Source organism: Coenobita brevimanus, chromosome 55, assembly GCF_032717465.1.
Source record: "Coenobita brevimanus isolate Jiangsu-jjx chromosome 55, ASM3271746v2, whole genome shotgun sequence".
Classification (NCBI taxonomy): domain Eukaryota; kingdom Metazoa; phylum Arthropoda; class Malacostraca; order Decapoda; family Coenobitidae; genus Coenobita; species Coenobita brevimanus.
This window is the reverse complement of record NC_137008.1, coordinates 55,653,796-55,678,257: the sequence shown is the minus strand read 5'-3', so window position 1 is coordinate 55,678,257 and position 24,462 is coordinate 55,653,796. Positions and strand designations below refer to the sequence as shown.

Genomic DNA, 24,462 nt, shown 5'->3' with positions numbered 1-24,462 from the left:
TACGACTCCCTGATATTACCCTGAGTATGCCACGTGCTGTTATTTATAGGATGTTATGTGATGTTACCTGTTAGTGTTACGTGATATTACCAGTGGAGTGTTACGTGATTATTACATGTGCTGTATTTGATGTGATGTTGCCTGTGCAATATGCTACGTGTTGATATGTGTCATCCGAGGTGCGTGAGAGGGTTGCTTTCACGAGTGGTGGCACTTATATAGCTGGGAGGCTCCGCTGCTCGGTTATGCAAGCCTCCCTCTTTTCCTTCCTTATCCCCTGAAAGGAGAGTGTTGGATTGCAGGAAAGGACAACTTCAGCCTGCAGTCCACTGGGTTCACATCCATATGAACCTGGTGCAACAACAACAACAAACAACAACAACGAGTTTATTCATCTTGATGTTACCTGATATTATGACCAGCTACCAAAAAATTATGGAACTCTAACCTTACCTTCTTCTCCTCCCTTAGGTACTGGACCATCGACCGGAGTCTGGCCAGGAAACGAGAGAGGAGCGGGGGCAGTTACTCGCACATCAAGAGGAATCTACGAGAGCGAGGCCAGTTGTTCGAGGACACGGAGTTCACCACCTCGCCGAGATCCCTGTACATCCACAAGAAGCCGCACCTGGGACCCATAGTGTGGATGAGGCCGCATGTGAGTGTTACGCTGGCATCCTTTTGACAGCTGTTATTGTTGGTTTGTTTTCACCTGACGGAATCGGGCCACTGGGGCAACTTGAATACCAAGTCGTGGTTACGTGAAGTTCAGTGAGCCTTAGTTATGAAGCAGGAATGAGTCTCCTTGTGTACTTGTCAAATTAACCGTTTATTCTGACTACACTTGTCCATTAGCTGATCTCAGAGTGGCTAGTGGTCTTCGTCAGGTTAGAACACGCCATATTTCTAGTTATAGTAATTGCTCACTTCCTTGGCTTCTTTCCTTTTTCACTGCAGTTTTATTAACTGTACCATTGTTAATTGATTTGGCTTTGTTTTCACTTCGGCAGCTCTAATAATAGTTGCATTTCTTTCTTTGACTTCGTGTTCAGCAGCAGCAGTAACAATAATAATTGCAGATATGTTCATTTGTTTGACTGACCACATGTGCCAGTTCATTTGTTTAACCAATACCGCATCTGAGCGTTACTTTGGCTCAATTTTCACTGCAAAAGTTTTAATAATAGCCGCTTTGCTCATTTTGCGAGGCTTCGTTCTTCTCTGCAGCGATGCGAATACTTGGAGTTTTCTTCCCTTCTTTGGCTCGGTGATTCTCTGTAGCGATGCTAGTATTTGCAGATGATAGCGGTGACACGGAGATGAAAATGGAAGTGAAGAAGTGAGAGTGAGGAGTGTAATATATACACAGTGAAGGCAAGGAGAATAAGGATGTGAAGAAGATGGTAATGGTGGGAGAAATCGGTATTGGCAATGGTAGTAGTGAATGAAGGTGATAGAGAATTCTGTGAAAGTGAAGTGAAGGTCAGAAAATGCAGGTGAAGAGGTGAAGGAAAGCAGAAAGTGAAGGTCATAGTGGTGGTGGTAAAAGTGAAGGTGAAATGATGGCGAATGAAAGGAAAGCCTGACGGTGTACTAAAAGAGCTAGAAAGGATAAGAGGAGGGTGTGAAGGTGGCATGCCACGTATTGCCTGTGCACCTGGAATTCTTTAGTTTGTTGACGTATCTGCTGTGAATGCCTGTAGGCCTAGGTGATAAATGAGCACCAGATGGAGAGCGACTTGTTGCTGTATCTTCTTCCTCACTATGGGGCGTACATTCTTGGAAGACATTGTCAATGATGTCATACATATGCACAGTCCTTCACTGGAACTTGTTATTGCTCACATACAAATACACAAAGCGCGTGCTCTCACACAAGGTGCGCCCGCGCGCGCGCACCCACCCACCCACCCACCCACACACACACACACACACATATATGAGCCTCTGTGGTACAGTGGTAGAATGTGCGTTTCGTACACGGGTGAGCCAGGGTTCGCGCCCCGCCAGGGTAATAAACTTTGGGAGTGTTCACCCGGCCACGTACTGCATTGGCGGACACAAGGGGTGCTGTGGGTGAACCAGTGTCGCTTACTATAAAGTATGCTAGCACCTAGTCGGCTTGCGCGGGCCGATTACACTTGGTTCACAGACTACACACACATCCAAAACCACACCAACACTACAGTTACACTTACAAGCACTTCTCACCCTACATACAATCTCTGCCAGAAAGCCTAAGCCACGTGGTAGAGATACATTGGCTGTATCGTCCCGACTTCGGTTGGGATAGGCCGGTCCTGCAGTGGATACTCAAACGGCTGATGGTGATGATGATGATGATATATATATATATATATATATATATATATATATATATATATATATATATATATATATATATATATGCTTTTTTATTGATGTATAAATATTCTCTTAGTGAAGAAACTCATTACTAACTCAGTCCGTGAACCCATTCAAGCAAGTTATTAAGAGATGTAATTTATTAAGGCAGATAATTTTATTCCAGTGTGAGAAATCCTTACAGTAAAGTGGGGGTTCAGTAGCTTGGTAGCGTGAGGACAAGATGTTCAAGGACACTAATTAAGGCTGACACAAGACGATTTTCTTCAGCGGTGCTGGTAATAGAGAGGGGTCAGTGGCTCCACTGGCGTGAGGCCGTCCCGTTTAAGGCGACCAAATATCTCAGTCTTGATTCGTGCGGGGCAGCCTCAGATTACCCACCGGAATCAATTACAGCGTTATAGGTGGAGCGCTTTGTCACGGCCGCCCTGTCATTACGAATATTTCTTAGTGAATTACGTAAATATGAATAGGGAGCGGCCCCCTTGCCCGAGCACGCGGGACTTTCTCTCATTACGCACAATTATGATTTTTTTCCCCCACTGCTCTGAACTACAGCGCCTTTGTTGCCACTATATCTTCTGAAGGGAAGAGGGAGGCCTGGGGGGCCTGTGAGGGGATGCCGCAGAATGCTGCTCAGTCATTGCCCCCCTCCCTCACCCCATCCCACCCGGTTCCCTGACCCCCACCCCCCACACACACATACAAAGGAAAAATTCAGGCCTAGTTTTAGAGCCGCTTTGTCATTTTTTTTAGTAATTTCTGCGTTTCTGTTTTTTCCCTAGCCCAGTGAAAGTGCACATTTAGTCTGAGAATCACTTTATCCATTTTTAGTCATCTTTGTCTTTCAAAAAAAAAAAAAAAAGGAAATAAAAAGATATACATTTATATTCATGGTAGTGCATACCTGCTGTACTAACCGCATCATCCTTTCCTCATTTATTTCCGTCTTTCTAGGACTAGGTGAAGATTCTTAGCAGTATCAACTTGTAGCGATTTGGTTTTACTGTTGTGTACCGCTCCGTGGCTGAATAGGTGGACAGTACAATGTGAGAATGTTCAGTGTTGTTATGTGAAAAAAATCGAACTGAAAATAGGAATGGTTCACCTTGGGAGACTTTACAATCGCACTGTGAGGAGATAAGGATGCGTTTTTCTTTTTTTTTTAAGATGAGAATGAGATACTGTAAGAGAATAATCATATAGGGTGTGATGAAAGACATACGCATGGATGAAAATAGCTTAACTTGAGAGAGAGAGAGAGAGAGAGAGAGAGAGAGAATGTGCGAAAGAAGTAGTTGCAGGCAGTGCACCATGGTTGAAAATGATGCACCTTAGTAGAATATTATATTTTTCAGATTCCTATGACTCACTCTCAGCAGAATAAAATCGTCTGACGTGAGGTGGAATTGAATAGCAGAGTTGTTCCGCCAGTGAGAGGGTTAATGGTGCCAGTATTAACACACTCAGGTTCCTAGACTCACTCCCAGCTTCATGTAATCGTTAGGCCGTCAGCTCGGGTAAAACACCGGAGGAGACGCGATCATGAGACAGGTGCGTGAGGAACTGTACCGTAGACGAAATTGTTGTTCCGGAGTAAAATAATCGATTACGTTATGTGGGGAACTGTACCGTTTGATGAGAATGATGCTCCGTAGTGAAATATACGGAGATGTGCAGGGAACTGTACCGTAGATTGTAATAGCTTTCCATGGTAAAATGTTTAATTCTATATATAATGCGAAGAACTGTACCGTTGATAAGAATGCTGTTCCGTAGTAACATGTCCGATGTTGTGGAACTGTACCGTACATAAAATCTGTGTCCCGTATTAAAATATTTTGTACTAATTAACTGCACCATTGAAGAGAATAGCATTCAATAAAAAAATATTCGATGAGAAGTAGGTAGATTTTCGAGCTAAAATATTCAGTGATATAATGTGAGGCCCTGTACCTTGTGTGAAAATGGTGTTCCGTAGAATAATAACTGTGGATACGAATGACGTTCCGTAGTAAAATATTGTGATGTTATATGAACAGGAAGCGAATAAATGAAAAGAGGTAGTCTAGTGAACCGAATTGAGGACCACAGGCGAAAGCAGAAACCACTTTATGTATTCACAGCACCGCGGGATTGGTCATTAGTGAATTTGTTGAGCGAAATTAAGGTGATCAGAGCAAACCAGAAGAATAAACATGAAAATACGGGGAAAATACTGCACCAGGGGTTCAGGCATACGTATCATCTAACATTGTACAGCTTCTTGCCATGGACGCTTTTAGGTATTATATTCCAGTACACACAAGACTGACTTTCTTCAGTGCTGGGAAATTTCACTGGTCATATGATTAACACTCCAATTCCTGTGATTCACTGTCAGTTGAATCAATCGTTTGGCGTTGTCTGGAAGCAATTATTCGATTTGTCCCTATCATGAGAGGGGTATTAGTGACGGTATTAACTGTATCAAGCTCCTACAGCACACTCAGATAAGTAAAATCGTCTGGCGTTAGTTGCAACAGAGTATTAGAGTTGTTTTGACCATTAGAGTTCATATCCCTCTCGAGTAAGTCCTTCTTTGCTGAGGTTGTATATTGTTTGGGCGAACTTGAGTTAATGTCCAGCTGAAGGGTTAAAGAGTCATCAAGCAACAGCCTTTAAGAATACTGAATACCTAAGGGTCAATTAGAGGGAAGCAGGAGACTGAGGGGAAAGAATGTGAATGTAGATACTGATTTCCTCCTCAACTCAATCACTCGGATGACGATGTTTGTTTAAGTTTGATTTCATTCAGCTGAGGACAGACTCCTAGAACTGAGGAGTTGATAGCCTTCGTCAGCCCCTTTACCACAAGGGATCTCTTATAAACTGAATGCAACAAGACTTCATCGTAAAGAAATGGTTAAATCAGCACTTGAATAATCACAGCCAAATCTTTTTAGAATACGGAAAATGAAGAGGCTCAGTAAAAATCTGTACATCGGTCAATTCATCTATCTGCTTATCAGTCCATCTATCTGCCTATCTATCAGTATATCTATATCCATCTATCTACTATCTATCTATCTGTACAGTATATATATATATATATATATATATATATATATATATATATATATATATATATATTGTTTCCTGCTGTGTGGCGCTGCTTTCGCGTGAGTGGTGACCCTGACACAAATGTTTTCAAGTATTTTCGTCCTTTCTGCACAACCCTTTCTCCTAGGACACGCCACCCTCTCTCATAAAGTGGCTTGTGTAATTCGGGAATTGGAGGATTCGGAGCACCACTTCCTTAGCTTTTTAATTGGCGCACTGCACCTGAAAATTTTATTTTATGTTATCTGTAAAGTGTTATCATGCTCATTTCTTGCATCAGTAGCATGCGAGAGGATGCTGAGTTGTATTGTGCAGACTAAATCGCCAAGGAAGAAGTGTTACGAAACCTTCAAAGCTATTCAAAGTACGACCTATTATCCGGGCAAAGGTAAGCTTAGGAGTCAAAGCGTGAAATACTGTAGTTACGCCAAAATCCGTCATATAAATCAACGCCTTTACTTTTAACTTCCCTCTGCTGGCTAATAATCCTAAGGTGAGGAATACCTGTCATGTTGTTCTGGCCATAAATGAGTCTCTTTGATATGATATGATGCGTCTTAGGTCTGAAGAAGAGGATGTGGAGCAGATGTACTTTTGTGTTTAACCAACTTCCCCACGATAAATAAGTCTCCGCCATAGTAAACTTCTGTGGCATTATTTTGTTTTGCCATATTTTTTCACTATAACGTTCATTCCAGTTTGTTTATGAAGGGCGTAGTAGCTGTATGAGTGAAAACAAAATTATAAACAAGCAGGCTTATACATAATGTAAGAAGGTTTATGTATATGACCCCAGATCCTTTTTTTTTTTTTTTCCAACGAGCAATCTTCTGTACTTTCTCCACATAATCTTGGCGTTAAATTACCATCTCTCCGTCTTGAATACCGGGCTGTTGCAAGAGATTAACACTAAAACATGGTGCTGGTCATGAGGCGCCGTAGAAAAGAAAAGAAAGTCATACTATTGTCTTTCTCTGCCTCTGAGCTGCGGGAAATGAGCAGCAATATGACGGAAGCTTCCTCCATATTTAAATCCACGAGGTATAAATAAAGTTTTGTAGAATGTAATAAATCAAGATGCCTGCTGCAGATGGTAATAGAAAAGAAAAACGTGTATGTAAACTGCGCTGTCTTTAATCATACACTTCTCGCTCTTCGATTTGTTCATACAATTAAATATTCATTTTTAAGTCTTGCGCTCTCTAAACGGTTTCATTCAGCTTAGAGAGATTTTTCGAACTGGAAAGGTTTGGCATAGTCTTCATCAACCTGTCAACCTATATTACTACTTGTGTGCTCTCGTAAGCTTCATAAAGTTATCTGGACGTTACAAAAATAAAATGTGGAATATATGATCGTGTTAGGAGCGTTACAAGGTGGACGTGTATGAAGCCTAATAATATAATTCTCTTTAAATGTATGCATGCAAGAGAAAGGAAAAGATAATGGGGAGTCAGGAAGCTTTTGTAAGCGTTCTAGACAAAATGTCGAAATTGTAACTCCTTGAATCTGGGTGACGTCCTTTTTAGCCAAGTTTTGGTATTAACAGACGATTTTATTCAGTTTAGAGAAAGCCTTTGCCACTGATTAGGTTTATTAAGATTATTTCTTACCCGTTAGTGCAGACAGTCCCTTCAGGACTAAAGAGACCGTCAGAAAATGGCAAGAATTACATTGAAAAATTCCCCTGACACCATGGGTACTTCTGCTATATCGGTTTCACATTACACACTCAAGTTTGTGTAATTACGGCAGACGGTAGTGAAAATATCGTCGCCAAAACTTTCTTTTATCGAATAGATCTACAGGCTCAGTGGAGCTGAATATTACAATGATTAATGAAAGAATATAGTGAGAGTATGAATAAATGCATTGCTGTTGCGCCTCTGACGTTACACACGTCAGTTCCTCGCCAATACAGCAGATAGAAGGTAAACAGATCGTCATCGAATCAGCCCCAAATACAGTAATCCTAGAAATTTATTATTATAAAGCAGAGTAAGAGATCAGATTTAGCACGTTTGTAAAAGGTCCGTTCCGTACACGCCACGCTGCCTCCTCATTGCGGCATACCAAAATTATAGCATCGTAGCTGAGTCTATCTTAAATCCAGTAAGTATAGTGGCTCATAGGAAGGATGAGTCAAAGAATATAGGTCTTGAATAGTAGCCTACCTGTATTATTATTACGGGTCTAGAATGTCTATTGCAGATCTTTTATTCAGAATCGTGCATTACAGTCGGTGGTTGCTGCTCATTTAGAGTGGGCAAACAAGTAAATAAGATAGTATAATAAAGCAGATGAAGCGAGAGGCGTATAACAGGTAATTTTAGACACACAGAAAACTAAGCATGTATAGGAGGTTTTTTTATTTCTGCTGCTTTACTACACAGACCGGTTGCTGCTCATTACGCCCAGGCAAAAACTAAGATTCAGAACCACTCTTTAGGTACCGTTACCCCCCAGAGGCTGTTGACTTCACGGCCCCGGGCTACTGCTGGCTTCCCTCATTCTCTCCACACCTCCCCTCCTACGTTCCCTCCCTCTCTCCACGCCTCTCTGACCTTCACTCCCTCTTTCCCTGCCTCCACACCTTCCCTCTGACGTTCCGTCTCTCTCCCTACCACTATAACTTCCCTTCGACTATTTCTCCCTCCCTCCACACCTTCCCTCCGGCTTCCCCTCCCCCCTCCACACCTTCCCTCCGGCTTCCCCCCTCCCTCCACACCTTCCCTCCGGCTTCCCTCCCCCCAATCTGTCTTCTTCCTTCAGGTCTTCCTTCTCTCTCACCCTTCCTCCACAACTTTCCTTCGACCCTTCCTCTGTCTGTTCGTCCTTCCGCATTTTCCCTCCGACCGTCCCCCCCTCTCTCCCTCTCTCTTCATCATCCCTTCGACGTTCCATCACTTCCTACACATCTTCCCTCAAATCTTCCCTCTCTCTCTCTCCTTCGTCCACACATTCTCTCTCCCTCTCCTTCCCTCAACATCTTCCCTCCCTCTCTTCTTGCCTGCTCACCTTCCCTCCGAGCCTCACTCTCTCTTTCCTTCCACACCTTCCCTCCGACCATCCCTCCCTCTTTCCCTCTGTACTCTCCTTCCAACTTACCCTCCCTCCCTCCCTCCCTCCCTGCTCTAAAAGTATGTTGTGTCTCTTCATATACAGTACATTGTTTACTGTATCTTTAATCATGATCCCACACCCTGGTCTTCCGTTGTCCGTGGCTAATCCTTCGTCTTAGACTTAAACAAAAGTTTCATTACATTTTTTTTTAATGTACTGCCCGTGTTTTCAGTTGATTTACAGCATACCTGTCTTTTTTTTTTTTTTTTACAATATAGAAGTATGTTCACCTCTACCTTTATTTTTTCCCTAAGATAGGGGCCTTGGTAGCTTCTTTACATGAGAGCACCATTGATGTAGAGTGGTATTTAACTTTTTTTTTTTTTTTTTTTTTGTAGCCCTTTCAGAGACCTCTTTGCTTTGTCTTCGGCAGCTGCTGGTCGTGTCAGTACCAGCTCTGTTGATGCTAAGTAGTGCATATCTCCTTTTGTCCACAGGTGACTTATTCAGCCACTTGATTTACTTATTCTGCTTTTGTAATACTTTGCAGATGTGACTCTGTCTTGGCGTCATGTGGGCAGTGAAGGATAATGGTCTTTTTTCTTTTCTTTCTCTAGCTATGTTCACGTTCATTCCGACCCTCGCTTCTTCCGTCATTCATTCACGTAGTCCTTAAGTCTTCCTCCAACCTGGAGTGGAAGACGCCAAATTATTCAGCGTTTCTCCAAGGTTGACTTCTTGAGGAAGCCACTCATGCGGCGAAACGTTCAGTAAGCTGGGTCTCAGCTCTGCGCTTAATGTATTCCTCTCCAAGTGCCCTGGATGCCGAAAATGGACTCAAGACTTCTTTCATTCTTCCTTCTCTTCCGTCCCACATTCTCACTACCCCTCACCTTCACTATTTCCCTCCCTCCTTCTTTCGTTCATTTTTCATTTTCTTCTCTGCTCTAGCTTCCCTGTCCTCTCTTAAAGCTATTCTTCCTCGACTCTCTTACAGTTTTTCTCCTTCTTCATTTATTCATGCAAAATCTTTTCTTTTCCTTTCCTTCACATTCCTCCCATTCTTCTCTTCGTATAAACATCTCTCCCTCCCTTGCCCTCCCACACCCTTCCCATGCTCCCCCGCATCCCTTACATCCTCCCTCTCATCTCTCCTATCCTCCTTACCTCTTCCTGTCGCTTTTCCCCCCTTCCTTCCCACCGTCTGACCAACTATAACCCTCTCTCTTTCGTCCCATCTCCCCCTGTGACCACCTCTCTCCCTTTCTTCTTTCCCCCCCACTCCCTTCTTAATCCATTCATTCACACAGTCTTTCCCCCTGTCAGCCTCCCTACCCCTTCCCTTCCCTCCTCAATAACTCCTCCACCTCTTCACTCCCTCCATCCCCTCTCCCTCCCTTTTATAATCTCCTTTATTCAAACCCCTCTATTATTTCTTTACCCCCTCTCGCCCCTCCATCATTATTTTTTTAATGTCTCTTCTTCTCGCATATCCTCTTTTTTGTTGCTTCCCTCTTTACCTCCTTCCTACAACTCATCCTATCTCTTCCTTCATTCTTCCAGTCTCCTTCTCTTCCTCTCGTTGTCTCCCTTCTTCCCTACACCTTCTTTCATCTTCCCTTCCGTTCTCCATTTTTTCTCCCTCCCTTCTCCATCCTTCCCTCCTCCCTCCCCCGTCTTTCCTCCCTCCTTGCTGAGAAGTCTGAAACTCATTCAGTGTTCGATATTCGATACTCGAAGTTAGTATGATACTTGATTATACTCATTACGTGACAAAGAATACAGATCAGCGCCACACTCTTGCATACGAATGTGTGGAAGCAACACCGATATGTAAATGAAGAAACACACACACACACACACACACACACACACACACACACACACACACACACACACACACAATGTAAATAGCCCTGGATGCTCATAGTAATTTCGTGTATTACTGGTTTCCTGAAGAGTATTAAATATATATAAAAATTAAGTGACCATTACTGTACGTACCTCCATTTAAAAGTAACTCCAATAAGTATATACTAAACTCCATAAAAAAAAAAAAACAGTATATAAAAAAGATATCCATAGCTCTAGGCAGTTCTCACCATCCATCCCACCCTCTTCCTTCCTCATTCATTCACGCAGTCTCTCTCTCTCTCTCTCTCTCTCTCTCTCTCTCTCTCTCTCTCTCTCTCTCTCTCTCTCTCTCTAGGTAGATAGATAGATACAAGTACCATGAATATAAGGCCTCCTTCCTCTCATACCCTTCGAATATCCTACTTTATTTTTCAGTCTTTAATTTCTTTCACCCTTCCTTCCTCTTGCTTTCCATCTTTCACCCTCCTCAGATTCTTTCTCTCACGTTCCCTCTATCTCCCTCTGTCAGTCTTCCACCCTCTCCCTCCCACATTCCATCTCACTCAGAGTCTTCATTTTTCACCCTCCATCTCACACTCTGACTTGGGAATAAATTTTTGTGTTGTGATAACCGCCTGACCTCGTTGACGTCGTAAGGGGTGTGTGGTCTGTGGAAATTCTCTCTCTCTCTCTCTCTCTCTGCTGTTTATCTATCATGTCTATTAGCCCATTTCTATCCATCTAACTGGGCCTCGACTGGGGAAATTCCGAGTAGTTGTATTTATTTTTCCTTCAAGTATGGTGTCTAAAAATATGATAAGATACAGATTAATCAAATGTATTGTCACTTTCTTATTGATTGCTTGTGTGATTAGGTCGCTGTTAAAGTTTGACCATGCTGTTACGAATTCCTTTTATTTAGCATGGAAAAGGACTTCTGAGAGAGAGAGAGAGAGAGAGAGAGAGAGAATGTGTGTGTGTGTGTGTGTATGTGTGTGTGTGTGTGTGTGTGTGTGTGTGTGTGTGTGTGTGTGTGTGTGTGTGTGTGACCTGAGCTATGTGTGCCACCGTTATACAGCAGTGTGAAAGAGGAGGGGGGAGGGAAGAGGGATGGAAGGGGGGTCTTAGAGTTGGGGAGGGGCTAAGTGTGGGGGAGGTCAGGTGGTAAAGACGTGATGGCTTAAGTCGCCTCTACACGTGACCAATTTTTTCCCGTGCCCTCACCTCCATACCTCCTCGATAGCACGTACCCGTGAGAAAGAGAGAGAGAGAGAGAGAGAGAGAGAGAGAGAGAGGTATAGTTTAAGTGACGAAATATTCATCAGACTTTCAATACAATTTTATTATCTCAAAGTTTTCAAATATTTGGCCGCTTTGAACGCCAGAGCGGATTTTTAAAAACTTCTCTATCATGTATGAAAAAAAAAAAGAAAACTAATGCATAAGCAACGAGTCGAATGGCCCCAAAACTTCCAGATTCAATCATGCATTTTTAGAAGGGAAACATGACGTAAAGGAAACTCACTTAAAGGGGCGCCACGGCCTTACATGTAGTGACACTGATGTGCTCAAAATACACAGCACAAATCTTCTTCCTCTTACACCCCATGCCACTCTTGCACACCATATTCCTTTTACACCCCATGCCTCTCTTGCACACCATATTCCTTTTACATGCCCTCTGTGTTGCCTCTTCTGTCGCACACCCTGTTGCTCCTACATCGTGCCTTTCTTACACACTTATATCCTCTCTCTGTTACACGACCAGCTGTTGCACACTCTGTTTCTCGCACGCACGCACACACACACACACACACACACACACACACACACACACACACACACACACACACACACACACACACACACACACACACACACACACACACACACACACACACACACACACACACACACACACACACTCTCTCTCGCACACCCTAATTCTCATTCACACACACTGCCTCGTTCGCACACCCTGTTTCCCATGCATACCCTGCCTTTCACGCCTTCTGTAATTTACGTATCCAGCCTCTCTTGCACTCCATTCCTTTCTTACACGCAATAACTCTTGTGCATATCCAGCCTTTCTACACACCTTGCGTCTCTCTCACACACCCTGCCTCCCTTACAAACCTTCTTACAAACCCTAGCTTGATATTAACCGCACTCTCTTATACACCCTATATCACTCTTACACACCTTGCCATTATCACTCTCACACACTTTCTCTCACACACCTTGTCTTTGTTACGCACCCTTTCTTACACACCCAGTCTCTGTTACACACTGCCTGTCACCTTATGCACACCAGGCTCTTCTCATGTCCTCTTCTTACACGTGATTTTACTGTCCATGCATCATCATCATCATCATCATCATCGTGTATCCTGTAACCTGTACCCTGAACATCACACGTCACTCCCTCACTCTCCTTTTCCAGCCTCACACGCACATCTACGCTTCATGCATACCATCAACACTCAGCGGACCAAGTCTGCCTACCTTGGCTCCATATATATGAAGGATCTTAACAAATTAACATGGTGAAAACAAGTGTCTACAAAAATTTAATATTATCAAGAATCGTCTTGTTTTTCATATTTTCACTTTATATCCACTCTGGTTTGGTTGTGAAGTGTATAGAAATTGTGTGAGTGAAGACGATATTATAAACAAGTAAATTTAAACACAACTTTAGCTCAAGAAAGTTTATAGATATGGATTCTACTTTCTCATGACTGTCCCAGCACTTCCATAGTCATCCCTACACACTCCGTCTTCCCCTGTACATACCCTGCTACACACCCTACCTTGCCCTGCACTCTGTCTGAGCACCAAAATTTTGCCTCACCCTGCACCCTACGCTACCTGCCATCCCTTGCACACCCTGACTTCTTGCATGATCTGCCGCCCTTATCTACATCCCTGCTTCACTATGCCTCACTCTACACACGCTGCCATCCCTTTTACCCTTTATCTTTTCCTGCACATCTTAGCCTAATCCACACACCCTCACTAGGCCTCACCCTAACACCTTGCCATCCGTCAGACATCCTGCCCCTTCTTTCATATCCTGTCCCCTCCTGCACATCTTGCCTCACTGTGTCTCACCCAATCTCACTCTGCCTCACCATACACAGCTCACCATCCCTTGTTCACCCTGTCCCATCCTACACACACTGCTTCACTCCTGTCCCAGCCCTACACATCTTGCCTTCTCCTACCAGCACTGTCTCTTTCTTCCTCACCCAGCGGTACTCCGCATCACCCTGCCTCACTCGCCATCACTCTTGTCTCACTGTGCCTCACTCTGTCTCCTCCCAGCTCACTCTACCTCACCATTTCCCACCCTGCCAAACTCTGTCACTCCCTGTCTAACCCTGTCTAGCCCGTCATGTGTCACGTCGTCAGGTTTGCATGTTCATCACCAACATCACAGAGCATTCTCAAGGCCGTGGAGATATACTCACGTCTCTGCTTGCATGGCAACTTTCTCCTTTGATGCCAACCCCCTTCCCCCACTTGTGACATCAGCCGTGGTCTTTGTTAGCTGTCGTTTGTGTAATAGTGTGCTGGATCCGAATTCGTTTCCCAGGTAGTACGATAACCGTCCGTCATTTCTGTCTGACGCTTGGAAGAGAGAGGCTACATTGACCTTTTTTTTTTTTCATTTTGATGTTTTATCTACCACCGTACAGTTTTATTCGTCTTAAGGGGGATCATTCATAATAAAGGAGTTAGGAACAGTTCATTTAACCCCTGTTCAGAATATTTTTTGCTGTGTTCTTATTTCCGCAAGACGGTTTTATTCAGCTAATGCGGGAACTAATCTAACGATGGGGTTTGTACATTATCATTCATTACTTTGTAGTTTTCTCTCAACAGTTCTAATATGCTCATCTGCTTTAATCTTTGATATGCCCTAACTGACATCAGCCCTCACCTCTGACATCAGTCCTCTCATCTGGCATCAACCTTCACTTTGAACATCAGTCCTCATATCTGGCATCAGCTCTCACCATTGACGTCTGTCCTCACGTCCGACATCATCCCTTGCATCTGACAACCTCTCATTTGACATCACTTTGCTTCGACGCCAGCCCTTACTTCTGACGTCATCCCTTGACCCTCACCACTCCTCTTCCGGGCATCAACCCTCTTCTGCGATGGCCCTTACCTGAGACGGCTTTCTCCTCTGATGGGCGTCCCCTCTTTTACCATCTTGCCCTTCTGATGTCAGCCCTCTCATCTGCGTAACTAAGAGAGATCTGAGGGAGGGAGCACCATTTTTCAAAGACGCTGAATAGTTTGTGTATCATAATGGACCAGGGGAGGTGGAGTCTTTAAGATTGTCGTATAATTCCTGTAAGATGTTAGTAAACAAAGTGAAAGCTGCTTTACAATAAGAATTATGTGAATTTATCGTAAAATGTTCTACCTACTAGAGAAAAAAGTCGTAAGATTTTCGGCGATTTAGAATGAAATCTGAATTGCTAATAATTTTTATTCGTACCCCAGATTTTCGTAGATGGGTGATATCAGAATTATTACTGGTTTTTGTGACGTGTTTCTTGCATAATTTTCGTAAGCTGAAAGCTAAATATGTTTCTTTTCTTGTACGGTTTGTTGTGTTACTTTTCACCATAATGTCTTTGTGTGTGTGTGTATTTGTGTTTTTATTGCTTCCAGATGACTTTACTCAGTTTTTGTGAGGATTTTCAAAACGGAATGGTTTAATATAGCCTTCATTACCTCCTTTAATACGAGAGACTGTTTTCCTCTCAGTCATAGATGAAAGAGAATGCTGCAAGGGAAGAGCATAATTATAACCGTGACAGTGGCAGCGACAGAGTGTGTATTCAGGGTCATACATTTGGAGTCGAGAACTTCAAGGTCTTCCGTGATGAAAGAGTGAGTGTATGACCCATTTCACTGTTCACTGCATCTACTTTTGTTTATGTTCTTTTCGGGTTTGTCAGTCCTAACCAATGCTCTTTAATCTCATCAGTGTAGCGACGTCTTTTATATTCATTCTGCCATCAGATGGTGTTACTCACTTTAGGATACATTTTCCCAACTAGAAGTGCCTTCACTAACCCTTTGCTAACTTTGGTGCCCAGAGAATACGACCTAGAGCACTGTGTCATTGTTTATTTGATACTGAAAATTTTGATAACAGTTCTCGATGACATCAGGAGAATCTTTGTTACGGGAGAAAAACCCGTGTTAAAGGTTCATAGCGCCAAGTAAATGAAATGGGTGAGAGAGAAAAGTACGAAAGAGCTTGAATTCTTTAGCGTATTGGAAAACACAGGGACTTACTTAAATTTTCCTTTTTTCTGATGTTTTGTGAGAAAAGTAAAAACAGTTAAGCTCGTTCCTTTATCTCCTCCCACCATTTTGTTCATCACATCAAAGGTTCTGATTCCATTTCGTGATCGTACTTGGGAGGTCTTTATGTAACAGGACAAAAGAACTTACATTAAGACTTTCATTCCAGATATGAATGTAGTAAAAAGCATCTTTTACCGTCAACCATCACTACGGACAATATGTATTTTATTCCTGCCGTCTAAAATACTTTCACTCAACCCCTTGTGCCCGAGGACGTCTGTATTACACGGTGTATTATAGGAACTTAAAAAAATATCATACCGCGGTCTCTGGTTTCATTTCTCCATTACATCAGGATTTATTTATTTATTTATTTATTTATTTTTCTTATGTTTTATCTAAGAAACTTCCCACACACCATTCTGTTCAACGTCTCGCTCCACTCTCGTCACGCCTCGTCCGTCGGTTCCATTTGCGTAAATCTGGTGTCGGGGCTTACTCTAAAATTATGCCAATATCAGTCGCCCGTGGGATAGGCCAAGCGAGTAGCCGGTGTATCGATTTATGGGAGAAGGAGCATTATCGGTTTTAGGTGGAGGCGGAGGAGCATTGAGGCGGCATCAGGCGGGGAGGCTACCTTGATCTGGCCCTGTATTCTCGTCAGCTTGGGACGCTCTCTAACATCTTTTCCTAAGCGATTTGTTTTATCTGTTTCACCGTATCATTTTCTTTTATGCCTCTAACAGCTCTTCCTAAGCGATTTGTTTTATGTATTAATTTTCACCTTAGTGTTCTCTTGTATGCCTCTAACCTCTTGCTAAGCAATTTGTTTTACGATTTTCTTTCATATTCTCTTGTATGCCTGTAACACATCTTCCTAATCGATTTGTTTGTCTGTTTCACCTTAGTATTACCTTGTATGTCTCTAAGTATTTTCTTGTATGTCTCTAACATATCTTCCTAAGCGATTTGTTTTATCTTTTTCACCTAAGTATTCACCTATATGCCTCAATATCTCTTCCTAAGTGATTTGTTTACCTAATTCACCTTAATGTTCTCATGCATGTCTCGTATATCTCTATCTACGTGGATCACGTATATATCGTTCACAAAATTATTAGTACGCCATGTGTAGAAATAAACTGGTAAGGAAAAGGTGGTAGAAAGTCCACCAGGCTGACGAGAATGTGTGACCTGGTCCGAAATTCACAAGATGTTGGGCAAAATTCTGTCATTAATAAGCCCCAGTTGAAATTAAGATAACACTAAACAAACCCAACTTCTTCTCCAAAAGTTTTGGGGATCTGGCCCCAAATTGACGCTAATTAATACAATACTTTCTTCACAGTCTACATAATTTTTTGTATCTTTAGTTTCTCGGCTTCCAGGAGTAGGTGAAGCACATCTGGTTACGCTTGTGAGGATGAGCCAGGAATCGGGGTCTTGAATGGTGCATGAATGATTGTTTGCCCTGTGTCACTTTGTATTCGTTGAAAGTCCTCCCAGTTTTGTACTCTTTATTTTTATTTTTATTGGTTTTTCTTTTTTTGGGGAAGGAGGGTAGGGATCCCACATAACCACAACCTTAAGTAGAAGAAAAAAAAGTCATGATGGTGATGATGATGGTGATGAGATGATGATTCTTAACTTCTGACGACGATAGGTATTAGAACTATTTATGCTACCGTCAGACGATTATCATCAGCATAGGAATGGCCTCTCCTTATTGTAGAATTACCCCTTTAATTACAAGAAGTCTTATCTAGGCTGAATGAAATAGTCCGGGCGGTGACAAGACTGAAATAAAGTACGTCATCAATGAGACGATTTTAAGGATAAAGCCCTTAATCTCTCCTTCTACAGCCATAAGTAAAAGTTCGCTGTCTCTTCTCTGCCGGCAGTGGCAATGGTAGGTGTTGTAGATATTTACTTTTTTAAGTGCTAGGACCATGATGGCACACAAGAAACGAGTATATGAATGAAGAATATTCCCTGTCGTTTGGAGAGGAATGAGGATTTGTGGAAGACAGGACATTTTCTTTTTTCTTGGCTGTGCTTCCCCCAAATCATCCAAGGGTGTCGTCAATAAAATAAGAGACGTCATGCGTCTGAAAGGACGTCATTTTCTCGTAGTGCTTCCCCAGACTTGTTCATCGGTGGCAGGAATGAAATAAGAGAGACGGCTTGGTACTGAGGGGCCGTAAGTCTCACCTACACTGCTTCCTGTCTTACTTGGAGAGAGGAGAGCACCCTTGAGCCAGGATCCACATTTATCAAGGGGCTTAGCCGATTTGCAGGATGAAGAAGCCATAGCATTTCACTGGTATAAGAATTTGTTTTGTTTTCCGTGTATTTTTTTTTTTTTTTCGTATATAATATTAACTGTATTGTAGTTTGGTTCTGAAGTGTATCGTAGCCGTATGAAGACAAAGGGAAAGGCAAACTATTTCATACACAGCTTGAAAAAGTCTGTAAAGTGTCATTGTTAGGTGTATAGCTTGTGCATAAATGAAGACAAACAGAAAAAAAAATATTATGCACTTCTTAAGAAAGTTTGTAAATATATAGTCAGACATCTGTTCCTAAAGGGACGTTGTGATACAGATGGAGGTTGAGTCACAAGTCCCCTACAAACAACTTGAGCTTAAGATAGTTTGTAAATATAGAACCAGGCATGTATATCTGAAGGGAGAGGGGGTTGTGAGACGGATGAGAACTGTGTCACAAAATAAGCAGCTTAAATTAAAGAAAGTTTGTGAATATAAAGCCAGGCATACATTCGTGAAGGGGGCGTTGCGAGACAGATGAAGGTTGAGCCAGAAGGCCTTGTCCTGCCGTGGGGTCGTATCTCAGGGCGCAACATTCCCTACGTCAGGGCAGATGGCCTCAGGCGCTGTTGTTCACGGCTGGCGGGAGGACTAGTGTGGGTGGTGGTGGGGAGTGACGTGAATGGGACGCGGGAGGCAGGGGGGCTGAAGGGGGGGACATGGGAATGAGGGAGAGGGAGGAGGAGTAATGTGGCTGGTGGAGGGGTGTGACATGAATTGAGGTATCGGGGAGGGAGGGGGGGTGGAAAAGGAGTTGTGTGAGCCGTGTTAGGGTTTGACGTGGATGGAACATGGGGGTGAAGGGTGGGGGAGGAGAGGTTATATGGATAGTGGTGGGGTTTGACATATGTGGCTCGTGGGGGGGGGTGGAGGGATAAGGGAAAGAAGAGGGAGAAAGGAAATTGCGGTGATGGTGAGATGGGAGGGAGATAGAAGGTGGGAGGAAGAGATTGGTCGTGGAGGGAAGGGAAAAATGGAGATGTGATGGGATGTGATGTAGGTTGGACGCTGGGAGGGGAGTTGGAAGGCGTGCAGTAGTAGTGTGGGCGGTGGTGGCCTGTAAAGTAGATGCGACGTGGGAAGGGATGTGGGGAAGAGGGGAAAGGAGGAATGGCGGTGTAGGGGTAAGGAATTCGGGGCGGCGGGATAAGGAATTTGGGGCGGCGATGGGATGTGACGTTGATGTTATCTGATGAGGATGTGGGTGGGAGGGAGGGAAATTTGGGTGTGTGACGTACAGTAGATGGGACCCGATTTGGGGATGTGGAGGAGCGGAATAAGAGGTGGAAGTAAGGGAATGTGGACAGTAGTGGTATGTAAAGTGGTTGGAACCCTGTTTGGAGGATGTGAGGGAGAACCAAAGGGGGGGGGGGAATGGATAGGAGAGAGGGGTAATAGAGGTCGGAGAGGTGTGGGTGGTTGTGGGGGGGGGGGTGCCAGGCCCAGAACCTTATCTCTCAAGCCTCCTACTCTTTCCCCTCATATTCCGCCTCCTTCGCCTCCCCTCTGCCGTCCCTGCCTCTGGCGCCGGCTTTACGCCTCTTTCATCACTGTCAGGACGCGGGGAAGGCAGCTGCGTTTAACCTTAAGGACCAAAATAAATAACACTTAAGGCACTTCGGTAACGCCAGATATATTCTATGATTTAGCGACGCAATAAAAGTAGCGATTTTCGCAATAGCAGAAATTCGTCTTCCTTATTTTCTCCTTTCGCTTCTTGGGCTTTGATTAGTGATACATCGCGGGTCTTGGAGCAGCACTGAGAGGGCCTGGCTCTCCCACTTAGGTCAGAACTTTCTTTCACATTACGAACGACTGCTAAAATAGTAATACCTTGACATTTAAGTGCTAATCGATAGATAGATAGAAAGATAGATACAGATATATAAGATCTATGTGTGAACATGACATTTTTAGAAGAAATAATGTTTCAAAATTCACAAAACATTGCCTTGTTTTCATATAAAGGAAACATAGCTTCAACTTGCATTTTATTTCATACTGTAAATGATACAACTATAAAACATGGGCTGCACAATATTCCTTATCGTCCAGCCTCGGCATCACTGTTCTGAGGTCCGGATAAAATGGCCAGTAAGCACGAATTAAATGTTGCCTTGGTCTGCCTTCTGTAACATTCTTCTGCTGTGTGTGGAATAGGAACATTATGGTCCTTACATGGGTCAACTGAGCAATATTTCAGCAATCCTCTCTTCTATCAGGTGGGAAGTAGGGCTGATATGATGAAGATGAAGATAATGATGATGATGGCTATATTTTTCTGATACCTTATATTCAGTAGTAGAAATATATAAGCGCGTCACGTACCACCATGAAGTAGGCTTACAGCTTGGGGTGATGAGCCAAGCTACCTTTGTGTCTCACGCCGCGGCTCGTCGGTGCCATAAACAACCATATTCTCGTGGGCCAAGGAGGCTCAGTAGCACCTGGTCCATAGCGTTCGATTTTTATCATACGTATCAAAACTTCATATTCTGTTGTGTTAGAATTTTTTCTTAATCTCTCGTATAGAAAAGAAAAAACGAACGACGCAGTTAAAAAGGAACAAACAGACAATGGTGACAGTCTGATAAAATGACAAAAGAGATGCTGTGAATATTTTGGAAATTTTCAAAGGTTAAAATGGTGGGCTTCATGTAGTTGAAAATTTGGTTAGTGCAGTTCTATACGGTTAGGATGTCATTAGATGTGACGTAATAGAAAGAGACGAGGAAGAGAATAGATTATAGAAAATGAAGAAGGGCACACGGTTGAAATGATGGATATGAGGTTCCTGTGGTTTATGTGCGGGGTGTGATGGTTTGGCAAAGATAAAAACTGATACTTTGCGAGGGAGAAGTGTGGCAGGAGGAGCAGTGTAATGAAAAGGACAAACCAGGATGTGCTTCGGTAGGATGACATTATGAAGAAAAAGTGATGGGAGATGTGCAAATCAAAAGTACAGGGAGTGAGAGGAAAGTTAAGACCAATGCGGAAGTGGAAGGATGATGTGAAAGACTGTGAGTGACGGAAGTATGAACCCTATTGATGGGTGAAAGGGGTGTGTGGAACAGAACAAATTGAAATGAAGTGGATTATGGGGGAATTACACTGTCATGGAAGAAGTGAAATGACTGAGTTGTGGATGACAAGACACAAAAGCATAGACCATTACATACAACAGCTGAGAGACTGCATGTGAGTGAACGAGGTTGCTTTCTCCTGCCTTCGAAAGCCACACAGCTGGAGAGGGTACCAGTAACAGGTGAGATGTATTAAGCAGGAATATTACACGAGGGAATATTAACCAAGTGTGTGACGTCTTTTTTATTTCGTACTTGCAATCTCTGAGGGTACATGTTTCACATTGAAGGAGTCAGATAGGGACTTCATTAGCTACCTTGCCACTAGAGGTTTAAACTCGAATTAAATCATCTGGTGATAGCTTGAGTAATATGAAAAATAAGTCATCATAGTGAAGGAACTAAAGTGCCATATGCAAAAACAAGCTAGTAAGGCAGAGATGGAAGAGAACCTTGTCAGTTCAGAGTTCGTATTTTCGTCGGGTAAGAAAGCTGCCTAACACCTTTTCCGTAGCGATTCATTTTGTTTATTCCACCATACTGTCCTATTCCGTGCTATATAAGTCCTTCCGATGTCGCCATGTACTGCATAAATAGCTTGCAAAAGGAAATTAACCAGCCTGATCGAAGAATAAATCGCTAAGGAAGAAATACTATTGAGTACATTAACCAACAAGAATACGCGACCAGAACAATACATCCGTCAGACTTACCACCGCAGTAGGTACCTCTCTGAACGATGGGACTTTTTTTTTGGGGGGGGGGGGGGGACGGGATGAGGTAGTGTCGGAAGCATAAACCCGGCAGCTGTGACCGGGAAGCCAGGAGTGACGATGAGAGGAGGTGATCATGGTGAACGGGACTCCAGCCGCGGCAACCAGCTAGCTCCCTTGCGCCTAACTCTTTCACTGCGGGTGGCGTCGTATTTTAGTTCATACTTGCCACTTCCAGACGATTTTATTTAGTTTTAGAAAGGGCTTTAGTGCGAAGGGATTAATGAAGGCTGTATGTACCTCTGCTCTAAAATTCTCTTCAGCTGAATAATTATCGTTAGGAGACAGCAAGATTAGAATAAAATACGTCTTCTGACAGGTGTTGAGTCGTGTATATAATTGCTTGTTTAAACGTCTGTCTTCACTCCGATGCCAAAATTCACAACGAAGCTAGAGTGAATAGTAGCCCCTTCAGGTCGATGACGCATTTTCTTTTATTTGTCGACAACAGACAGTTTTGTTCAGCGTAGGACAGTACCTCAGCACGGAAAGGTGTAGTGAAAGTATCTAACACCTGCAGTTCGAAAAAATCTCTTAAGCTGAATAAAAATCTCTCATAGTAGCAAGAATTAAGGAGATGCGTCATTGGAGTGAAGGGATTAAAGTAAAAAAGTACCACCAATATTAAAAAACATATTTTCGAAAAAAAAAAAAAAACCTACTTGCCACGAAGATTTATCGTGAAAACTAGGTCACCCTCCACAAAGAAGAGACAAGGGAAAGGAGGGCGTTATCAAGAATACAAAAATGATGTTTATCGTAGTGAAAGCGTTATGAACCGCTTCTAACCTGGTGCATTGGAGAGGGGGGGGGGAGGGTTTCTCTCCTGACCTGAAAAATATAGTCTAGCGGCGGGCGGTGGGAATAAAGTTCAATCATTATCGTCGTGCAGACTGGTTCTAGACTGTTCACATGGGAATAAGGGAAGGGGGACTTTCCCTCGTAAGCTGAATAAACTTATCTGATGGCGATATCAAGAATGTAAGAAAAATAAGGTGGTCCAAGAGGTCGAAATCGGCCAAAAGTACTGTATCTCTCCCCCCAGTTGACTGTTTCTAGACTAGTTCTACTTTTTTTTTTTTTTTTTTTTTTTTGAAGAAGGGATCAGAGGTTAGAAGCCGGGAAAATTGTGTCCTTCTAGGAAAAATAAAGCCAAATTCAACTGTAAAGGTAATACTTTAATAAAAAGAAATTGTTATCATTATAGTCAAAAGGTTAAAGTCCTTCCTGGAAGCTTTTCCTACCGACGCGGCCGTGTGGAGGCGGGAATTTCACTTAGGATATTACGAGAATTACACGCAATGCGGGGCCAGTGTGACGTCCAGCCCTCATTGACACCTGGACATGATCTCCCGGCAGAAGTGATGGCTGAAGTGAGGATGAGGTGAGGTAGGGTGATGGTGTGCATGGAGTGAAGTGAGTCGGGGTGATGGTGTGCACAGGATGAGGTGAGGTAGGATACAGTGAAATGAGTGGAGGTTAGGTGAGGTAAGGAGAGGGGATTGGAAGCGGTCAGGTTAGATGAGGTGAGGTAAGATGAGGCGAGATGACGATGCACGTGAAATGAGTCGAGGGAAGGCGAGTCGAGGTGATGATGTGCATGAGGTGAGGTAGATGAGGTACACTACCGTCAGGACCTGGGATGCTCTGCAGTTCGTGATGTATTCTCGCTGAATTAGGAAGCTGTCTGACACTTCCTGTCTAGTAAGTCATTTACATGTTATATCATCATCGTCGTCGTTGTCATCATCTAACTTACCCTGACGCTGTTTCCTGCCTTGAAAATGGGACGCACTTGGTGTTATGTGTATTGTTTACTATTAATTACTTTTCAGCCATTTATTGCTCAGTTTTGTCGGGCATGGGATGCTGCTGGATGGATACCAAACGTACCACCCTTCGTCTACAGACCCGTAGTCGCGTAGTTCATACGTCCAAACTTTGAGCTTCCCGCTTAACTAATATTCGAAAATTCATGACTCCATCCTTCTCTGAGGACGTTGAAATCCTAACACGAAAATATAGACGTAGTTACATATATAGTGTACAGTACGAGGGAACATTGACATACCGTATGGCTGCAATAAGTCAGGTAGGAAGAGGTGCCAGAGAGCATCCTAAGGTGATGGAAATACGGGTCTGGGGCTGAGTCGTGGCCTGAGTAATAGTTCCCAGGCCTCATTTTCAGGCCCGTAACGTAATGGACTGTCATCTGGATCTCCTCCTCATCTCCTTCCTCTTATTTCTCCAGGGTTGTTGAGCCGAAGGAAAGAGAGAGAGAGGGCAAGACAGAGCGAGGGATGGAGGGAGGGAGGAACCGAAGAAAGGATGGAGCAAGAGAGAGAGGGAGTGAGGAAAGGATGGAGCAAGGGCAGAAGGGCAGGCAGGAAGGAGAGGGGAAAAGAGGGAACGTGGAAAGGGTGGAGCACAGAGTGAAGGGAAAGGAGGAGGAAGGGATGCAAGGAAGGGGAGAGCATGGGAAAAAGGAAGGGAAAGGGAGGGGAGTTGAGAGTACCTTGAGAAGGAGAAAGCGAAGGAAGGAGAGGGAGGAGGAGAGGG

General features: G+C 43.4%; 1 protein-coding gene across 1 annotated transcript in view; it reads left to right on the top strand.

Annotated features, from left to right (window-relative positions):
* The window catches only part of LOC145401395 (calpain-9-like), a 226,372-nt gene that overhangs the window by 141,312 nt on the left and 60,598 nt on the right, over positions 1 to 24,462 (top strand). The window contains exon 3 of the mRNA XM_080273733.1: positions 472 to 658. Coding sequence (XP_080129859.1) covers positions 472 to 658 — 187 coding nt within the window. The remainder of the gene's footprint in view (positions 1 to 471; positions 659 to 24,462) is intronic.